The sequence below is a fragment of the Pituophis catenifer genome, unplaced genomic scaffold (assembly GCF_029215685.1).
Source record: "Pituophis catenifer annectens isolate HBS135680 unplaced genomic scaffold, rPitCat1.0.hap2 SCAF_31, whole genome shotgun sequence".
In the NCBI taxonomy this organism is placed as follows: domain Eukaryota; kingdom Metazoa; phylum Chordata; class Lepidosauria; order Squamata; family Colubridae; genus Pituophis; species Pituophis catenifer.
Window position 1 is genome coordinate 85,260 of NW_027256911.1, and position 20,825 is coordinate 106,084.

The window sequence follows — 20,825 nt, forward strand, 5'->3', positions numbered from 1 at the left end:
GCCTGGTGAGATTTGAACTTGCAGTAATTGCAGGGAGCTGGCAGCTAAGTGCTACTTTAACAGCACTTTAGTCCGCTGCACCACCAAGGCTCTTGTTATGGGTGTATTACTTGGAACCCTAACACTTTCAAGTTGTCTAGTAAATTTATTTTCTGGCAACGATGTTGAAAATTTAAAAAAAAAAAAATCTGCCTTCGCTTCCAATCGTTGCAATCGTTTGGCTAGGAAAATGGGCCAGTTTATTTGTGAGGAGTCGTGTCCCGGATCACAATTTTTGCGTGGGGTTTTCGTAACAGTAGCTATATAGAAGGCTGAACGTTTGTCTTGTCTCCCAGCGATTTCAGTGAGAAACCTTAGGCAAGACTCAACTGGTGTCCTAACAAATCATTTTGAAATAAATTTTTTTTAAAAAAACCCTGATTTTAATATCACATGTCATTAAAATTAGAAATGGTGACTATAAAGAAGATATTTTCTGGAAAATTTGGAAACCATTTGTGGACTATGCGCTGGGAAAATTGGATGCTTCGGTACCTGTACCCCGAGAACGTGGATTTTGGTGATCATGAGGATATATCCGAAGAACCAAATCTTCCTTTCTTATGTATAGCACAGGGTGAAATATTGTATATGTTGTTTGTAATGTTAGTAATTTAAAATATAAAATGAATAAAAAAATTAAAAGAAAAAAAACCTGATTCCAATCCCAAGTATTAAAATTCCGCATGGGTGTTTTCTCAAGGCGAGGTAGGATGGCTAAAACAGATGCGATACACGTTTCTAAAGGATTCCTATTCTGTCCCTCCAGGTTGTATATTACACCGAAATGTACAAAATCTTTGGCGAATTAACCGAACAGATTGACGAGCCCGACTTAACCGACGAGCAGAGAGAAAAAGAGAGCGAAGCCAAGCTCAACGAGTTGAGGGCCCTCTCCATTGTGGCTGATGACTGACTTCCAGCTTCTACGAATCCTTTGTGGTGACAGCTGCCGATGAAGTGGATGAAGACAGGAAGCTGAACATGAAGTGGATGAAGACAGGAAGCTGAACATTACTTCTGAAGGCTTGAACCCTTTAAAGCAGGGGTCTCCAACCTTGGCCACTTGAAGACTTGTGGACTTCAACTCCCAGAGTTCCTCAGCAGAGGAACTCTGGGAGTTGAAGTCCACAAGTCTTCAAGTGGCCAAGGTTGGAGACCCCTGCTTTAAAGCCATGTTGGTACCTGTTTTAATCTGGAACGTTGTTATTTGCTGCAGCTCTTTAAATCCTGAACGTCTTTTATCTCTTATTAATGACAACATGGTAAGATTCTCATACTGAGTCCTGCGCTAAGAGGTTTGTGGAGTTTGAAAAATCGGAAGAATTTACCCTTAAAAACAATAAGCGAACAAGCTTTTTAATTCAGTCTTTCCGAAATCAGGATCCATCTGACAGCTGAATTGTGAGTGGTATCCTCAATGAGTGTAGTTACCCCCTCAAAAAAATATTACCAGTAACATAATTTTTTTTTAATTTGATTTATATGCCGCCCTTCTCCGGAGACTCAGGGCGGCTTACAATGCGTTAAGCAATAGCCTTCATCCTTTTGTATATTTATACAAAGTCAGCTTATTGCCCCCACAAACTGGGTCCTCAATTTACCTACCTTACAAAGGATGGAAGGCTGAGTCAACCTTGAGCCTGGGGAGATTCGAACTTGCAGTAATTGCAGGCAGCTGAATGTTAATAACAGGCTATTAGTCTGCTGCGCCACCAGGCTCTTGCTAATTGGCTAATTTTTTTTTACTTCCGATGTTTAAAGAATGTCATCATTGCACTGAAGCCTCGTTCGGTGAGAGGCCCCTTGTCTGGTTTGTGTCTTTGTGGCATTGAAAGCTGTCTCAAAAATAATGGCATCCTTTAAAAACGGATTGGTATAGTAGCTTAAACCTACTGAATGTAATATACCGTATTTTTCAGAGTAGAAGACAAACGTTTTTCCTCCCTAAAAGAGGGTGAAAATCTGGGTGCATCTTATACACTGAATGTAGCCCCGCCCAGCCTCTGAAATGGAGGTTTCAGAGGCTGAAAAAAGCCTCGGAAACCTCCGTTTGAGAGGCTGGAAAAAGCCACGGAAACCTCAATTTGAAAGACTGAAAAAAAAGGCAAGGCACAGAGCTCACAACCAACAAACCTGTTACTAAAGTTCACCTCTGGGAACAGCTGATTGGGGGTATTCCGGGAGGCCGATCCACCTGCCAATCAGCTTTTTTCTTATTTTCCTCCCCAAAAACTAAGGTGCGTCTATATTATAGCCTGAAAAATACAGTAATTCTTATGAGCATAAATCATGATTTTCAAAGAACAGGAAAGGACACAGATTATACTTTCCCTTGATACAATCTACATGACTATTATATCTCGCACTGTGCAGGTTTCTATGGAAGTGCACCACTAGTGAAATGTTATTTACAGAGAAAACCGTCTCCTTCCATGGCATGTTGATGAAATCCTTTGGCCATCATATGCAGGTGACTGTGATTTAAACTAATCAATATTCTTCTTATTGGTGGTGGTTAGCCAGGAATGTCGGTATTCCTTTATCTTTCTGGACTAACTCCTGGTTTGTTTGTACTGGTGCCTCCCAACTGTTGTCTTGCCTGTCTTTAATTATGATTAATGAAAATATTGTAGATGATTCTTTTGGTTCTTCTGTAACCCATACTTCTAATTTTATTTTTTCAAAAAAAAAACCAAAAAAACAAAAAAAAACCAAAACTTTAGTGGATTATTTGACTCTTTCCCTCTGTGTATGAGAGTGGAGCTGCACCCGTTACTGATTACCGATGCATGGAAAAGCTGCCTAATTAATTTTGCAAAGCTGTTTGAAGGCAGCCGAAAATAACTTCACATTCTCTGTTTAAGTCACATTATATACATTTTAAGAGTTGAGGTACGGGCAACATTTTATTAATTATGGTCAAACTCAACCACTCTCGTAAACATGAACACAAAACAGTCCCAAAGTTTTGTACTGTTTTTCTTCCCCATACTGGTAAAGCAAACGACACCATAGCATGGTCTCAAATACTGTCCCAAAGGTGTTTTTTTTCAGGAGGCAACTGGACTTCCTGTTTTTTTTTCTTTTGAAGACGTTTCGCTTCTCATCCCAGAAGCTTCTTCAGCTCTGAGTAGTGGATGGTGGGGAATGGAAGGATTGATATTCCTTGCAGACAGCTGGTCATTTGCATCCTTTTAGAGGGTCCTTGAAGCCCTTGGAGGTTTATCTGTGTCCTCAGGGTCACCCGCGTAGTGTTCCTGAATGGTGTGGGAGTAGGAATGGATTTCCAGAGGGAAAATTGCAGACTACAGGAACCATTTACACCACTCAGTTGACCCTGAGGACACAGATAAACCTCCCAAGTGGCCTCAACGACTCTCTAAAAGGATGCAAACGACCAGCTGTCTGCAAGGAATATCAATCCTTCCATTCCCCACTGAAGAAGCTTCTTGGATGAGAAGCAAAACGTCTTCGAAACAAAAAACCAGAAAATCCAGTTGATTCCTGAAAAGAAGCACCTTTGGGACAACCATGACCTGGACGACTGAGAAGCTCTACAGTAGAGTTCTCAAATATTGTGCTTTTCCGGCTGCCTCCCTGAATCAAACTGAGCAACCCCCTTGAGCCAACAGCCGGCCAGCTGCGCGCGTGGAATGAAAGGCCGCCCGAGAGCTGCGCCTGGGTACAAAACAAAAAGAAGAGGCAGAGCTCGTTTCCAAGTGAGGAAGAGACTTTTATAAAAGTAACTTGGCCAGTTAAATACAAGTTGTTACCACATTTACAGACTAAAAGCAACACATTCAGAAGTGACAGACCACCTGAGGGTGGGGGAGCAGGTGGCCAGGGCAAATGCAGCGAGTAACCTACTGGAGGGGGGGGGGGCCTGAGCCCAGCCACTGCTTTGCATGGGCCCACCCGCTACTCTGCTAAAGTCTACACCGGGGGAGGGGGGACCCATGGCCTCCAGCTGTCCCAGCCCTCCAGCTGTGCGCTACGCCTTCCCAATGGAAGTTCCACGGACCGCAGGCCCCTCCCGCTGCCAAAATCCCAGATCCGCCGAATTTCGGCGGAAGGCCAGTGATGAAAACTCAGTGGGTCCCGGAGCAAGTAAATGACATGGGGTTGAGGAGGAGGAGGAGGAGGGTCTCGCGGTGTTTATTTTTCCTTAAAATGGGCGAAACTGCTGGACCAAGTTATGCACGGTGTTGGCGCTCGAGCCACAGCACCAGAGCAGAGCTCGCGAGCCGCCCTGAATGCACGAGCCAGAAAAGGCAAGAGGCAGGAGCTGCTGGCCTAGAGCTAGTGGATGAAAGCTTGCCGACCACGAGGAGGTCGTTGCCATCTCTCCCCCCCCCCCCCAGGCACCAGCTGGCCCAGCGTCCCCTCAAGCTGGACGTAGAGGGGACGGGAAATGGAGAGGGGGGAGGGCTTAAAAACGTCTCCATGCAGCAGCACAAAGAGGCTAGCAATGCCTGGTCTTCTGGCGCCAATCAGGACCTGCACGGCTCTCGGTAAGGAGCTAACATTCCCAGTCCAAGACTCGCTGTTGGCCAACAGCCCGAAATACCTAACCTGTAGCTTCTCTCCTCGCACGCGAGACCATCAAAATGCCTACCTAACGCATATTCCTTTAAACAAGAAGGGGAGGGGGGTGGTTCCAGCAGATGAAACTGTGGTCTCCTAGTCATGCAGGACTAGGGACCCTTTCCCTCCCCGAAGCCTGGGGTGAGGGGGTGGTCGAGGATGAAAACGAGCGGCAGCCTTTCACGTAAGTGGCCAAAAAGTTGACGGTTCCAAAGGCTTAACTCCCCCCCCCCAACCGCTTAACTCACAGCCCCAAAATATCAAACGAAGTTGTACTGATCTTCCCTGCCAAGATGGTCTTCCTTCTCTAGGGAGCATCAGTTGCTGGAAACGGAGGGCGACGTAGCTTCCTTCTTCTCTAAGCAGTTATTGGTCTGAAAGGGAACCAACGGAAAATAGGAAGAGAGGACACGGAGGAGAAAAAGAGGGTTAACGATCTGCAACCTGGCAAGTCAACCTGACTGGCGAGATTTCCTGACAATCAGAGCGATGGCCCGCCTCTGGAAGTTACGGATGCGCCATTGTTGGAAATCTTCAAGAGGAGATTGGACAACCCATTTGTCCAGGATGGTATAGGGTCTCCTGCTTGAGCAGGAGGTTGGACTCGAAGATCTCCAGGGTCCCTTCCCATTCTGTTATTCTATATTCTAACCCAATCAGTTTGTCTTGAAGCTACTATAAATATCTTGCCATGCTTTTCTTAACCATAATCCTTGATCGTGGACCAATTCTGGACACACTAAACCAGTGATGGCTAACCTTTTTGCCATCATGGGCCAAAAGCGGAGGGAGCCCGTGTGTGCCCACACCCATTCTATGCGCCCTGCTCCCCTGTGCATGCGCGCGCGACCCACCCACACTCCCCCCACTTTTGGCACGCGATGGCACAGTGGCCTGTTTTTTTGCCCTCCCCAGGCTCCAGAGCCTTTCTAGGAGCCTGGGGAGGGCAAAAACAGCCTTCCCCACTACCCCCCCCCTCCCCGGAGGCCCTCCAGAGGCCGGAAACAGCCTGTTTCTCTATTTCTAGTAGGCCCGAAAATTGGCTGGTTGGCGCGCACATGTGCGCCGGAGCTGAGCTTACATGCCCACCGATATGGCTCCACATGCCAACTGTGGCACTAAACTGTTAGTCAAAATCTTTGTTTAGAGCACTGACTGAACTGATTATCTGTATGTTCCACGCGGACACATGATGCAGCATAATTTCAGGCACAACTGGAGAAAGGCTGTAATTGAAAAGCTCCCTCTCCCAAATCCCTTGGAAGACAGATTTTCATCTCTTTCTCCCTCTTCTGTTGAGAGGCTATTTTAAAAAGAGATCAATCTCATAGCTGATTTTTCAGCTGCAGTGTGAAAAAACTTCGAGGCTTCTCTACAGGTGGAAATTCGCTCTCGGACAAAGGTGCACAGAGGGGAGAAAACATGGGCAGCATGCCTAAAATCCTGGTTCCCCCCATTTGGTGTCCTTTAGTCTCCCCCAAACAATGTTGCAAAGCAAGGCACCAACTCAATCTACCGTATTTTTCGGAGTATAAGACACACTTTTCCCCCCCTAAAAGGGCGTGAAAATTTAGGTGCGTCTTATACACCGAATGTAACCCTGCCCACCCACTGGCCCCCCACCCTTTGGCCTCTGCCTCCCAGCAGTTTACCTCTTTGCAGCAAGCAGAAACAGACCATTTCAGCTTCAGCACAGCCTAATTAGCACAAGTTGATTGGATGGGCCTCCCGACTCTCAGCTGTTTTGCGCTCAGCGGTTTTCAACGGGGCTCTGCTGCTTGCTGCAAGGAGGTAAATTGCTGGGAGCGGGTTTTTCTTTTTTTCTTGTGCTAATCAAGCTATGCTGAAAATGAAAATGAAAGTAAAGCAGGCTTTATTTTCCTAAGGTGCCTCTTATACTCCGAAAAATAAACCAAAAGTTTATTTCCCGGCATACGCATTGGCCCCTGGGCAGTTCCGGGTTACCTCCACAACAAGCGTACGCACGTGCTCCCTTTTTGGCACTCAATGCCAAAAGGGTTCGCCATCATTGGCCTAGGACAGGAGTCAGCAATCTGCGGCTCTGGAGCCACATGTGGCTCTTTTATCCCTCTGCTGCAGCTCCCTGTCGCTGGTCTGCTCCACAATTGATAGGGCTTTTGGTTAGGGCAGGTAGAGGAAAAAGGATGCCGCACTAGGAGAAGACTCTATGGTGGGGAAACTGGACTTCCGGTTGGCTCCAGAATTGAATGGAGGGCTTCCGGTTAGGACTTTTGTGGCTCTTTGAGTGCTTAAGGTTGCCAATTCCTGGCCTAGGAGTTTCTGATTTAGCCCTCTCAGCAGATGTCCACTTTTAGATCTATCAAGCCATAACTGCTTGAAGATCCAATACTCCAGGTTTACTATAAAAGCCCCATTGGGTTCGATTGTCAGCTTTACCTTCTCAATTATTTTCTGGATTTCCAGCTGCAAAGGAACCAGGCGTTTCTTATTCTCCTGTAGCAGCCTTTGAAAATGGGATTTTTGCTTTTCGGATGCTTTTGACTGCTCTTCCACTTCAGTCAGGCGCTTCTGTAATTCCTGCACTTCCAGCGTCAAAGCCTTGTTGGAAGTCTCGGTGGATGAGAAGCGAAGCTGGGTCTCTTCTGCGAGCGCGGTCGGTGGAAATGGTTTTCCAAGCCAAAAGTTAACAAGAGATGAGAGAGGTATGAGCTCCTAGTCAGAACAAGGGAGAGCCAAAATTGGCAGTATCTCATTGGAGGGGAACCTATTTATGTAAGGGCCAATTACGGTAATCTGTAATTACGGTAATTATGGAATCTGCAGGGGGGCAGATTCCAGGGGAGGAACCTTTGACTTTCACAATTCTTAGGTACATTTTCCAAACCTCTGGATGGTATTTTAAATGCATGGGCCTGCTTGTTGTCTGCCACCCTCTGTATGCTTCCATCTAGGGGTGAAATCCAGCAGGTTCTGGAGAACCGGTAGCGGAAATTTTGAGTAGTTTGAAGAACCGGCAAATACCACCTCTGGCTGGCCCCACAGTGCGGTGGGAATGGAGATTTTGCAATATCCTTCCCCCAGGAGTGGGGAGGGAGTGGGGATTTTGCAGTATCCTTCCCCTGGAGTAGGGTGGGAATGGAGATTTTGCAAAATCCTTCCCCTGCCATGCCCACCAAGCCACGCCCACAGAACTGATAGCAAAAAAAATTTGAATTCCACCACTGCCTCAATCCCTTTCTTTGTAAGCCGCCTAGAGTCGCTGTGAGCGAGTAGGCGGCTATGTAAAATTTCTAAATCAATCAATCAATCTCCATTTTCTGGATGTTCATGCAGGTAGAAGCATAAGCCACCTGTCTCAATTCCCCTAAAGGAGTCCCACTACTTTTTCATTCCACATTCGCTGCCCAGAATGGCAATTTAGTTCTTGCTCAGGAAGCTGTTCAATTCTACAAGGGGTACGTAATGTTTGGTACCCCTTGCACGCAAACAAGACTACGCCCGATAAATACAATATTTTGGGCTTGAGTCCTGCTTTCGTATATAACAGGGGTCAGCAACCTGTAGCTCTGGAGCCGCATGTGGCTCTTTCATCCCTCTGTTGTGGCTCCGTGTCACCGGTCGGCGCCACAATTTTAAGAGGACCTTCTAGTTTTGGGGGGGGAAGCACGGCTCACCAGGAGGAGACTCTATGGCAAGGGGCAGGTTTTCCAGTCAGCTCCACAATTGATTGGGCTTTCAGTTAAGATAGGTAAGAGGAAAAAGGACGTTGCATTAGAAGGAGACTCTATGCTGGGGAAACTGGACTTCCAGTCAGCTCCAGAATTGAACGGGGAGCTTCCGGTTAGGAACTTTGTGGCTCCCTGTGTTGTTGTTTTTTTTTCTGTGGGTCCAAATGGCTCTTTGAGTGTTTAAAGTTGCCAACGCCTGGTATGTAACAAGAGTTATCAGAATTAAGCTGCAAAATTCCACATGACCACTGGGTGGCAGCAAATACTTTAAAGTTTAAAGCATATCTCTTTGCTGCCATTCGCTGGTCACCCAGATATTAGCAGACCAAATCTGGTTAACCCAAAACATATAGCTTATCGAACGAAGCAGTTCCTTCATCGGTACAGATGGTCATCAAGGTGAACTGCCAGGAATCACGGTGGCTGGTTGTAGATGAAATCTTAATTAAATTAAATTAAATTGAATCTATCAAGCCTCCCCCGCAGCACTCACCCAATTTTAGCTCCAGGGTATGGATTTTATTTTCCAGGTAGAGTCGGCTGTTTTCTGTTTGCTCTGCCTTTTCCAGGAGTTTGCTCACGTTAAGGACAGCTCCATTGTACGGAATCAAATTGGTAGACTGAGCCTCTCGGGTAGATTTGGTAAAAGGGACCGATGAGCGCAAGAAACGAAGGTTGCCTGCAAGAACGAAGTAGCATTTATCCTGCTTAACAATAAAGAACACCTTGATTTGGGGAACGGCGAGAAAAAAGAGCAAAAAACATATGAATTCCATTGCCGCCATTCCCGCTGAAGTATTATTCTCTTCCTCAGCAACTGACCGATCCTGAGAAAAAAATTACCCTTTCCAAAAGTGAGCCGCATTTCAATGGGAGGAGATCCTGTGAAGGAAATCCTCACATACCTGGAATACAGGTAAGTCCTCGGCTTACGACCACAATTTGAGCCCCCAAATTTTCTTGCTAAGCAAGACAGCCGCCAATGAATTCTACCCACCCACCCACCCCGCATTACAACTTTTCTTGCCCCTGTTGTTAAGTGAATCGGGCTTTCCCCATTGACTTGGCTCGTCAGAAAGTCGCAAAGGGGGAAATCACGTGACCCCCCCCCCCCCGGGACACTGCGTCTGTCATAAATATGAGTCGGTTGCCAAGCGTTTTGAATTTTGATCACGTGACCAGATGGGGAATGGTGCCATGGTCGCGAGCCTGAAAAAAAGGGGTCATTAAGTCGCTTTGTTCAGTGTCGTTGTAACTTTGAACGGTCACTAAATGAAAGTCAAGGACTACCTGTATTTTGTTGGGAGGAGACAAAAATGTTAAGACACACCCCCGACACCCCATCCAGACCTCCTCCTGGCATACAGAGGGCTCAATGAAACCCGTAGCTGAACTGGAACGAGCCTAACTTAGAAAGCAAGCTACAGTGGCATCCCATCCCTAATGCCCCATAAAGTCCCTTCCCACCCCATACCTGCAACTCACCTGACAATTCTTCCTCTCCGAGGCCTGCCTCTGTCCCTTCCTGCCGGTTGTAGCGCAGGCTGCGGTAACGGCACACAAACTGAGTCACCACCCTGTTCACCAAGCGTTTCACCTACCAGCAGATGGAGACACCCCCTTAGGAGTGGCCCTGGGAAATGCCGCCAAGAGACCCCCGTGCCCAAGGTCCGGAGGGGCAGAGGCCAACTCATTCCAAATCGCCAACGGAACCCAGCAAGATGCTCACCTGCTCTTTACAGAGGTGCAGTCCCAAAGTGAGGAGGATCTTGTCCATATCCTTCCTATGCAGGTAGCCACAGAAATTCAAGTCGAAGTATATGAAGGCAAGGAGGGCATCCAAGGGCAACACAGTACTTGGGTCCAACTCTCTGGGCTAAGCGTGGTATATATAGTAAAAAAAATAGGGGGGGGGAGGGAAGGAAAGGGGGGCAGTTTCACTCCATGCTCTATTTCACTGGTCCAGAAATAGCAATAGCACTTAGATTTATATACCGCTTCATAGTGCTTTCCAGCCCTCTCTAAGCAGTTTACAGAATAGAATAATAGAATAGAATAGAATAGAATAGAATAGAATAGAATAGAATAGAATAGAATAGAATAGAATAGAGTAGAATAGAATAGAATAGAAAATAGAAGAAAATAGAATAGACTAGACTAGACTAGACTAGAATAGAATAGAATAAATAGAAAATAGAATAGAAAATAGAATAGAATAGAATAGAATAGAATAGAAAATAGAATAGAAGAAAATAGAATAGACTAGACTAGACTAGAATAGAATAGAATAGAATAAATAGAAAATAGAATAGAAAATAGAATAGAATAGAATAGAAGAAAATAGACTAGACTAGAATAGAATAGAATAGAATAGAATAAATAGAATAGAATAGAAAATAGAATAGAATAGAATAGAATAGAATAGAATAGAATAGAATAGAAAATAGAATAGAATAGAATAGAATATAAGAAAATAGAACAGAATAGAAAATAGAATAGAAAATAGAATAGAATAGAACATAAGAAAATAGAATAGAAAATAGAATAGAATAGAATATAAGAATAGAATAGAATAGAATAGAATAGAATAGAATAGAATAGAATAGAATAGAATAGAATAGAATAGAATAGAATAGAGTTGGAAGGGACCTTGGAGGTCTTCTAGTCCAACCCCCTGCTTAGGCAGGAAACCCTACACCACTTCAGACAAATGGTTATCCAACCTCTTCTTAAAAACCTCCAGTGTTGGGGCATTCACAACTTCTGCAGGCAAGTTGTTCCACTTATTAATTGTTCTAACCATCAGGAAATTTCTCCTTAGTTCTAAGTTGACTACAGGGGCTGACTACAGCGTCAGCCTCTTGCCCCTCAACAATCTCGGTCCTCATTTTACCCACCTCGGAAGGACGGGAGGCTGAGTCAACCTTGAGCCTGGTGAGATTCGAAGTGCCAAATTGCAGGCAACAGAAGGAGCCTGCAGTACTGCACTCTAACCACTGTGCCACCGTGGCTCGGAGATCCCAACTTTATAGATTTGAGGTCTAAGCATGGCTCTTTCATCAAATGGGCTGACCCGTTGGGGGATTTCTACACTGAAATAATTTTAAGTAATTTTTAATTGGATTTTAATTTTTTATGTAATTATGTAATTTTCGAATTTGTTGAATGTCTCTTTGTAAGCCGCCCTGAGTCTTTCGGGAGAAGGGCGGCATATAAATTACATAAATAAATAAATAAATAAATTTGGGAGTGGCAGGTGGGGCGGGGGAGAAGCGGGACGCAGATCTTACCTTTTCCAGCTCCGTCGCTTTCCTCGCCGTTGTGTCCTGGGAAACCGGCTGTAAAAGAATACCTTCTCGCGAGTTCAAGAAGTTTGATCGAACTCGCGAGGAGGTTTTCTTTTACAGCGTGTTTCCCTGGACACAACGGCAAGGAATGCGACGAAGCTGGAAAGGTAAGACGGGCGTCCTGCTTCTCCCCCATCTCCCGTCCCACCTGCCACCCCTCTTGATAAAGGGACAGCGGGGAAGGGAAGCAGCTGTTGCCATTGGGGTGGGGTGCGACGTGTTGGGCCGCTTGGCCGGCGCGAAGAACAGGGAGGGGAGGCGACGGCAGCGATGGGACATCCAGTCCCACACTCGTCTCCTCCTGCACCCCCAAAATAATAAGACCCCCCCCAATAATAAGACCAAGCCCTTATTTAGAGGGGTCAAAAGAAAATAAGACCCTGTCTTATTTTCAGGGAAACACGGTAAAATATACCTACATTCCAGAATTTGGGGGTTTACACCGCTCAGTCCCCTGGAGCTTTCCCTCAATTACCTAGCCTGGCCTAGCCTAGGATGAAAAAAAATCCAGTTTCTGAGAAAATAATTTTGCCACCATCTACATTGTACCCGTGTTATCCCGAAAATAAGACCCTGTCTTATATTTATTTTCGGGGAGGTCTTACTATTTTGGGGCGCATAGAGCAAGACGGGGCTCTTTTTGTCGTCTTACCCGACTTCCAGCTCTGTCTCCCTAACCCTAACCCAAGGAAATGGCGGGGACATGCGGTTAAATATTTCTGGAGAGGGCTTATTTTTTTTTGGGGGGGGGGATTTATTTTAGCGCATGCGCGCAAAAGCCTGATTGGGCTTATTATCCAGGGAGGTCTTATTTTCAGGGGAAACACGGTATATAAATTTATGCAAATCTGCCTGCTAAAGATGGTTTTGGAATCAAGTCTCAGCGCCAGAATTGGTATGTTACAAAGTCGGCAACGTTTCCAGAAAAACGTACTCTGGTTTATCTGGTCTTCCCAAGACAGCTAATTAAAAAGCAGGAGACATCCGTTAAGAAAATTCAGATATAAACAAGCAAAGCAAACTTTGAAGAAGAGCTGGCCACTAACCACATCAGGGAGGGAGGAAAGCTCAATTTCTGACTGGTTGGATGCAACGGATCTCACTTCAGCGTCTTCCAACTTGACACCTGTGGATAAGGCAACATGATCTGCTTCAGAAGCCGACTGTCAACTCTGAAGCGAGCCTGACCGAAGCCATCTTGTGCTGCCTCGTAGTTGCCACGAAGCCTGAGAGGGGGGAAGGGAGCGGGGAAGTAGATAGGCTGGCTAACAGTCAAAACAAAATGTTTTCCTGTGGGAACCAAGATCATTGCAACAGGTGGCTGTTGAAGGAGGAGAGGTGTCAGACTGCGGTACTGTCTCAAGATTAAAGGAATCTCCAAACTGCCAATCTTTAAGGAAATCTTTCTTTAATTGAGCTCAGCCACCGGATCATGACTCCGCGCGGACAAGACTGACCTTTTGCCTCCCAATCCCTCCCTTTCCGACCCCCAAGTCTCTGCTTCTCATTGGCTGTCTTCCAAGTCATTCTTCAGACTTCTTTTCCCCGTCATTTCTCAGGAATGTGCCCCTCCCCACTTATCTCCACGACAACCAGGCTTCAAAGGGATTTTGCAGGCAAAAGTTTCAGAGTTTATCTTTTACTGTCCTCTGCTCTCTCTGTCTATGCCAGCATTGCAACGCTGACAAGAGGAGCCTGCCATCCATCCTAATTGGACAATGTTACTGGTGACATCTGGGAGGGGGGATTTTACTCTCTTAATTAGATGAAAACCGTGGGAACTGTTAGAGTTGGTTTTCACCGGCTGTGCCGATATGATGTATCCAATAAACATGTTCATTGAGGAATCTACCTGCCTCCGAGTTCTGCTTTCAATGGGTGCGCTACTTGTAACGCTGACACTGACTGGATCCATTCAGCGTACTTAGCCAGACGAAGATATCTTGAGTGCGCAACAAATGCCTTTCAATACCCATCGCAGTCTGGAGACAGCCCTCAACCAAAGGCCGCGAAAAGGAACTTGGGAAGCCCGATTTCCCCATAGAGAAAAGCCAAGGGACTTTCGTCTTGTCTACAGCTAAGGGTAGTGATAAGGGCAACTCTCTGCAGCTAATGTGTGTCCCCACCACGCAGGCAAGATTAAACCAAACCGTGTTGCCGTTTCCCAGACTGCTTACCAAAATCCTCCTCTTCGTCCTCTCTTAGCAGCAAGAGGTCGTCTTCCATGCTCAGCTCACAGAGGTCATCGGTGGAATCCTTCGCTTCGGCTTTGACATTCCCGCTCACCTTCTCTTCCTTGGTTGAATTGGCCCCATCTTGATTCGGGGGCTTCTTCTCGGCCTCCCCAGTCCCTTCTTTCTGCACGAATGAAAAGGACAATATCTGTGCCTTACCCAAAAAAAGAACCCCCCTTATTATCCTTTGGAAGAAAATGCAATGTAAGACCATGTGAGTAACTGGCCAAACATGAGAGGGCCAACCGAGAGTTGTATAGACGTACTTGAACTTCCTTCTGGTTACTATCGGGTGCATCTTCTGCTCCGGGTTTCTCCTGAGGTTCCTCCTTCAGTTCGTTCTCTGCTTCCTTTTCAGATTTCGGCACTTTTTCCGAATCGGGATTCTTAGCCTCCGGCGGCTGCTCCTTTTCCGGCAGGGCCAGCAATGCTTTATAAAGCTTGTAGCCGAAATCCCGCTGAAGCATCTCCTGGAAAGTCTCTGCCACCACTGCCACCTCAGGGGGGGGAAAGAAGGAGCGAAAGAGATCAGAGGGCAAGAAGCTGGGGCAGATCTCGAGGCCTAAACTATGGAAATGTGAGCGTCCACATGCCTATACGGTGTACGCCTGACTTAACAGGTTGGGGATTCAACAGATGGAAATCTGCCGAAAGGGGATACGCTCTGATAGGATGCTGGCATCAGAGGCTGAGAAGAACGAGAAGAGAAGGTGTTGAGAGGATTGGTGAGACGTTGGCACTGGCGGAGACAGCACTGGGAAGCTGGGAGGCTTCCCACCCACTGGCCCCCACCCTTTGGCCTCTGCCTCCCAGCTATTTACCTCCTTGCAGCAAGCAGAAACAGCTCCTTTCTGCTTCAGCACAGCCTAATTAGCACAAGTTGATTGTCCATTGGATCGGCCTCTCAACTCTCAGCTGTTTTGCGCGGGCCTCTGCTGCTTGCTGCAAGGAGGTAAATTGCTGAGAGAAGATTTTTTTTTCTTGTGCTAATCAAGCTCTGCTGAAAACGAAAATGAAAGTAAAGCAGGCTGTTTGCTGTTAGGAGGCCAAATTGCTGGGAGGCAGAGGCAGATTTCTTTTTCTTGTTTTCCTCACCAAAAAAGGTAGGTGCATCTTATACTCCGGAGCGTCTTATACTCCGAAAAATACGGTACCCTCTCAAAATCCACCTCTACTCTTTCAATCTTCAAAGGTTCCCCACCCGCCACCCCCCTTGTTTGTATTCATCCTATTCTGCTGGTAATTCATACAGGGCTGCTTCTTCCAAGCTCTTTTGATACCACCCTATGGCTGGGACAGAAGAGAGGGAAAACCTAAGTGCAAAAGGCCACAGGGAGCTTCTCTTCATGTTGGTTTTTAGTACCAGTAGCCAATAATTGGGGTCCTTGGTGCTCTCTGTGCTTGGTAGTTTTTGTTCTTGCAGATGTTTCATTACCAAACCAGGTACCATCATTTAGCACTGATGATGTCACCTAATCTGGTAATGAATCTACAAGAAAACGAAGCCCAGAGACCACCAAGGTAGAGACCCTCAGCTACGAATATTCTCTTCTATCTTAATCATCCCTCAAGAACGTCCCATCTGAGAGACACAGAACCTACCTCAAAGGAGAGTTTCTCCCGCTGCCTTCTGTACTCGAGCAAAGTGTAGAGAGAGAGGTTGGTGCAACTCGGCTGCCCGTTTTGCAGTGCCAGATGAGGAGAAACAATTATGGCTGGTTCCAGTGGTGGAGCTGGGGTCTCTGGTTCAGAAGTCGACATCTCCAGAACCGGCTCGGGGACCGGTTCAGCTGCCTCCATTTCCTGCTCACAGGACTCCATTTCTTGCTCCGGAGCCGGTTCAGAGGGCTGTTCATTTTCTTCCACCTGTTTAGAAGTGTCATCATTAGAGGGCAAAACATCAGAGATACTGTTCTGTCCCCCTTCCCCACACAGGCAAACACACAACCAGGCACGCCTGCCAAGGTTTTATTAAGCAATCAGACTAGAAATCCTTGCAGATAAAGAGTTTTGGCAGTAAACTGCGAAACACCTGCCAAGTCAGTTTTCACTCACAGTAAGCAAGAGAGAGTTTATCCTCAGTCTGGTTCAGTAGCAAAAAGTAATCCACGAAGCAAGAGTTCGCCAAGGTCCAATCCAAATATGCACAAGCCAGATTTCAGGTAACGCGATGTGACTCTCAGGTTTTTAACTTTGATCGTCACAAAGCCTGAAGAGCAATCACACCCACTTTTATTCCTTGTGGGGTGTGGCTCAGTGACTCAGCTCAATCTCTGGCCCTCCCATGCCTCTTTCGTTTCTGCGCACGCTTCTCCCTCCGACGCTGCCTGGGATCAAGCCAGGATTCATCATCCTCGCTCCCTATCTGTTGTTGTTCCGATATGCTTTCCTCCTGGCATATCCCAGGCTGTTCCACTTGGCCTTCGGATGGAACCTGAGGCATTGCCAGAGAGGAGGGTCCTGGAGAGGGAGGCCTTATCAGTTCCTCCCCATCACCTTTTGAGTCCCCTTCCTCTGTTAGGACAGGCTCGGGAGTCGGGGTCACAACAAATACATAAGTTGAAGATCCAAAGACTTCAGCTAAAATCCTTCCACAAGTGGCCACCTTACTGTAATTCAGCAAGAAACTACAACGATTTTTGAAGAGGAGAACCAATTAAATCAAATTTAGTTTTTCGCTGGTTCCCACTGACTTTTTGGCCCTGATCTGGCCAACTTTTAAGGTGTTCTGCTCAAAAGCCAACTTTGACCCACAGCAAAAAGTTTCTATGCCTTGAATCTATTTCAGGTGTCTCCACACTTGGCAATTTTAAGACTTGCGGACTTCCACTCCCAGAATTCCCCAGCCAGCTACTATCTACAGGTAGATAGTATCTACCCTACCCTCAAAATTACACTATAGAGCACTGCACACCAGAACTACTAGACACAAGGACAGTTTTTTCCCAAATGCCATTATTCTGCTAAATAAATAATTCCCTCAACACTGTCAAACTATTCACTAAGTCTGCACCACTATTCATTTTCTCATCATTCCTATCACCCATCTCCTCCCACTTATGACTGTATGACTGTAACCTTGTTGCTGGTATCCTTACAATTTATATTGATATTGTTTCCTGATTCCTTATTTGTACCCTATGACTATCAGTAAGTGTTGTACCTTATGATTCTTGACGAATGTATCTTGTCTTTTTATGTACACCGACAGCATATGCACCAAAGACAAATTCCTTGTGTGTCCAATCACACTTGGCCAATAAAGAATTCTATTCTACTCTAATCTGAAGTTGCCAGACTCTGGAGACCCCTGATCTAGTTAAACAGAAGTCTGCTCTCAGGAGCCAAGAATGTCTAATTTCAATTAAAGGCAAGACCAACAATCAAATCACAGCTGTCCATTTAAACTAACGGAGGTTGCAATAAAGCTAAGGACACAAAACATGCCATCCGTGGAAATCTCAACGAGGCAGGATATAAAACACAACAAGTCCATGTATAAATGGAAAGAAATGGATTAGGTCAGGGGTCGGCAGCCCACAGCTCTGGAGCCGCATGTGGCTCTTTCATCCCTCTGCCGCGGCTCCTTGTTGCCGGACAGCTCCACACTTGATAGGGCTTTCGGTTAGGACAGGTAGAGGGAATAGGATGCCGTGCTAGGAGGCGACTCTACGGTGGGGGAACCGGACTTTCGGTCGGTTCCAGAATTGAACGGGGGGCTTCTGGTTAGGACCTTTGTGGCTCTTTGAGTGTTTAAATTGCCGATCCCTGGATTAGGCACTTTCTTCACTTCTACCCATCATCTGAGTGTGACCCCCAATCCCTTCCTGCTCAAATTAAACTTTAGATCCAGGTCGAATTAACTCTTACCGCCTCGTTTTTTCCTTCCGAAGGTGCTGCAGCTTTTTCCGCTTTCTGTTTGCACAAGGCCTCCCACTCTTCAAGAGATGGCATCAGGCTCCAAATATCTGGCAAGAAAACCACCGTCTGCTCCTGGTAAGATGGGTTTCCCTCACGCAGGTATCTGAACTCAGCAAACCGGTACCTAACGAACATCAAGTGCAGAGAATTCAGATAAAACCCCCCAGAAATATGATTATTCCTCAAAAGGTGTCAGGCCCACCCACGGGAGTTCAACCGCAGGCTGGATGCAGAGCTGTGTGCTTGAAAGTGCCTATAAGTGGTTGAATAGCATCATACGGCCGGAAGGGACCTCGGAGGTCATATAGTCCAACCCGCTCCACAAGGCAAGAGCCTTATACCAGCCCAGTCAAATAGCTATCTATTTTTGAAAACCTTCCGTGATGGAGCAGCCACAACTCTGGGAGGCAAACTATTCCATTGATTAATTGTTCTGTTAGAAAATTGTCTTGGGCTACATATAAAATATAGTTAACATACTTAAGTAACAAACTTCCTTTATTTTTATTTTGTTATACAATCTTGTGGGGCCACATTACCAACTGTCCAGGGCCACACGTGGGCCACGGGATGACACACCTGTAAACGTAGAACAATACTTTGCTGTACATCTACCTCAATGAGACTCAACTACTGGGGAGAAAAATGTTATTTAGCCAAGATGACAATAATTGCAAAGTTCCAGCCCCAAAACCAATCTGCCATCCAGAACTAAATACACAAAAATTAAGTGCCTGCAATTCCTGCCCTAACGTTGCACTGCAGGATCTTCGGTCGGTCGTTCTGTTAACTCCTTGCCTTTCTTATGGCTGAACTTCCGCCCAGGTAGAATTAACTTCAGTTCAACAGGCTCTACTACAGAACGAAGAGCGTGGATTTCTGAGGAACGACAACATCCCAAGGCTGGACCGCACACGTGGCAATGCTTCGCAAGGCCCCCCAATTCCTTTCTTCCCAAGTCTGATGCTTCCCCAACAAGTCACGTGTGCAGCCTGATTTACACAAAATAAGTTTGGTTGCCATGGTTATCTAGCACAAGGGAGCTATATATAACCATACTCCTTCCAACTAAGCCAATGCACTCCAAGTTCCGGCCTTTTTCCTCATTGCTGACTGGGTGAAGGCAAGAGCGTGTGAAGCCTTCTCTGGCTCCTAAGAGCTCATGCACAAAAGCATGTGCAAGACCTCCAGAAAAACCAGAAGCCCAGGGTTCTTGATTAACTGGGAAGTATAAGGAGTCTTCTCTGAAAAGCCCACAGGGACCCAAAACCAACCAAAATCCTCATGCCTGGGCATCGTCAGAAAGCTCAACTCCTACTTGGTACCCATATCCGTCTTCTCTTGGCAATGGGGCTTCCTCTAGTGATGGCTCCTCCGAAGGAGAACTTCAAGAGCCTGGATAGCTCTGCAGACTAAAGCACTGTAATTTTAACACCAGCTGTCTGCAATTAAAGTAAGTTCGAATCTCGCCAGGCTCAAGGTTATCTCAGCCTTCCATCCTTTCTAAGGTAGGTAAATTGAGGACCCAGTTTGTGGGGGCAATAAGCTGACTTTGTATAAAAATATACAAAAGTATGAAGGCTAATTGCTTAACGCACTGTAAGCCGCCCTGAGTCTCCGGAGAAGGGCGGCATATAAATCAAATTAAAAAAATAAATAAAAAAATAAAAATAAAAGATGAAGTGAAATAAGCCAGGAAAGAAATAAACGGCAGGTGGCAAAAATAAATGACGTCCTTGGCTCACAGAAAGACAACCTTACGATTAAAGAAGAGAGTATGTGGTTTATGCCAAGGGGATCCTCAATTCTGTGCAAATCAAAGGTCGTTTTTTTAACTTTTGGGCAACATGCTACGCTCCAAGAAGCAGGCACTGTAAGGTGGGAATCAGGTTTTGATCTGTTTCAATTGAAACGCAATTAAAATAACACAAGGTAAACACTACGGATGGGATTACTCCCAGTTTATTTCCCTACATTCCCTTACACCAATTAAATATTATAATTTAACAAAAAAAAATTCTACAAAAAAAAAAAAAGATTTCAGTAAGTCTGCTTTACCGGCTTGCAACCTCTGTTTCCTAGACCCCGTATCTCTCTACTCATCTACAGATTCCTGCTGATCTTATTTTCTAATAAAAAAATGTTATTTATTTAATGTAATTTGTTCCAGGCAATCGGAATATACATTAATCTGACCCTCTAATCTCAGAGGTACAAATTATCCTCTAAAGCAGAGGTCTTCAAACTTGGCAGCTTTAAGGCTTGTGGACTTCAACTCCAGAATTCTCCAGCCAGCATAGCTGGCTGGAGAATTCTGGGAGTTGAAGTCCACAAGTCTTAAAGCTGCCAAGTTTGAAGACCTCTGCTCTAAAGCAACCCCAATCTTCTCTTTCTACAAATTAAGGACACTTAAGAGAAATTCTTCCTTCTTTTTTTTTCTTCTTTTTTTTTGAGAGGGGAGCGGGATGTCCAGTCATACAGATCCAACTCAATGCTGCAAGACTTTGGCACAGAAGCGTTCAAAGAAATCCCTCCACATCTCTTTCTTGTGGAGTGTCATGCAATAACACAATTTGTTACAAAATGCACCATCTAGTGGCCCAGCTGGCTATTTATTCTTACCTTTGAGGCTATTGAAGAAGGTAAATGACTCTAATCCTTGGAAGTCAAAATAAAGGGAAACAAACATTTGCAAGTCCGATAAATGCATTGCCACTTCAGCATCCATGGACTCGAGTCCCTCAAAAATCACGGCTAGTAATGGCTTGACCTCTGGGTGCCATGTCAACATTCTTGCTTATATGTCTACGGAGATTCTCAGTCCTCCAGGTCGTGGTTGTCCCAAAGGTGCTTTCTCAGAAGGCAACTAGTTTTTTCTTTGAAGATGTCTTGCTTCTCATCCAAGAAGCTTCTTCAGCTCTGACAGGATGGTGGGGAATGGAAGGATTGATACTCCTTGCAGACAGCTGGTCATTTGCATCCTTTTA

General features: G+C 45.8%; 2 protein-coding genes across 3 annotated transcripts in view; one reads left to right on the plus strand and one right to left on the minus strand.

Annotated features, from left to right (window-relative positions):
• LOC139326287 (bridging integrator 3-like) overlaps positions 1 to 1,102 on the plus strand; it is a 69,718-nt gene extending 68,616 nt beyond the window's left edge. The window contains exon 7 of the mRNA XM_070956448.1: positions 809 to 1,102. Coding sequence (XP_070812549.1) covers positions 809 to 955 — 147 coding nt within the window. The 3' untranslated portion in view covers positions 956 to 1,102. The remainder of the gene's footprint in view (positions 1 to 808) is intronic.
• A 2,651-nt stretch (positions 1,103 to 3,753) lies between these two features.
• LOC139326292 (cell cycle and apoptosis regulator protein 2-like) overlaps positions 3,754 to 20,825 on the minus strand; it is a 39,780-nt gene continuing 22,708 nt past the window's right edge. Inside the window, exons 12-21 of one of the 2 annotated variants that reach the window (XM_070956451.1) lie at positions 17,788 to 17,962; positions 15,520 to 15,783; positions 14,184 to 14,414; positions 13,861 to 14,041; positions 12,730 to 12,809; positions 10,066 to 10,212; positions 9,822 to 9,933; positions 8,830 to 9,015; positions 7,045 to 7,250; positions 3,754 to 5,000 (exon numbers count right to left, since the gene is read on the minus strand). In XM_070956451.1, coding sequence (XP_070812552.1) covers positions 4,944 to 5,000; positions 7,045 to 7,250; positions 8,830 to 9,015; positions 9,822 to 9,933; positions 10,066 to 10,212; positions 12,730 to 12,809; positions 13,861 to 14,041; positions 14,184 to 14,414; positions 15,520 to 15,783; positions 17,788 to 17,962 — 1,639 coding nt within the window. In that variant the 3' untranslated portion in view covers positions 3,754 to 4,943. Of the gene's footprint in view, positions 5,001 to 7,044; positions 7,251 to 8,829; positions 9,016 to 9,821; positions 9,934 to 10,065; positions 10,213 to 12,729; positions 12,810 to 13,860; positions 14,042 to 14,183; positions 14,415 to 15,519; positions 15,784 to 17,787; positions 17,963 to 20,825 lie in introns of those variants that run through there. The other variant, XM_070956452.1, reaches the window with a different exon arrangement.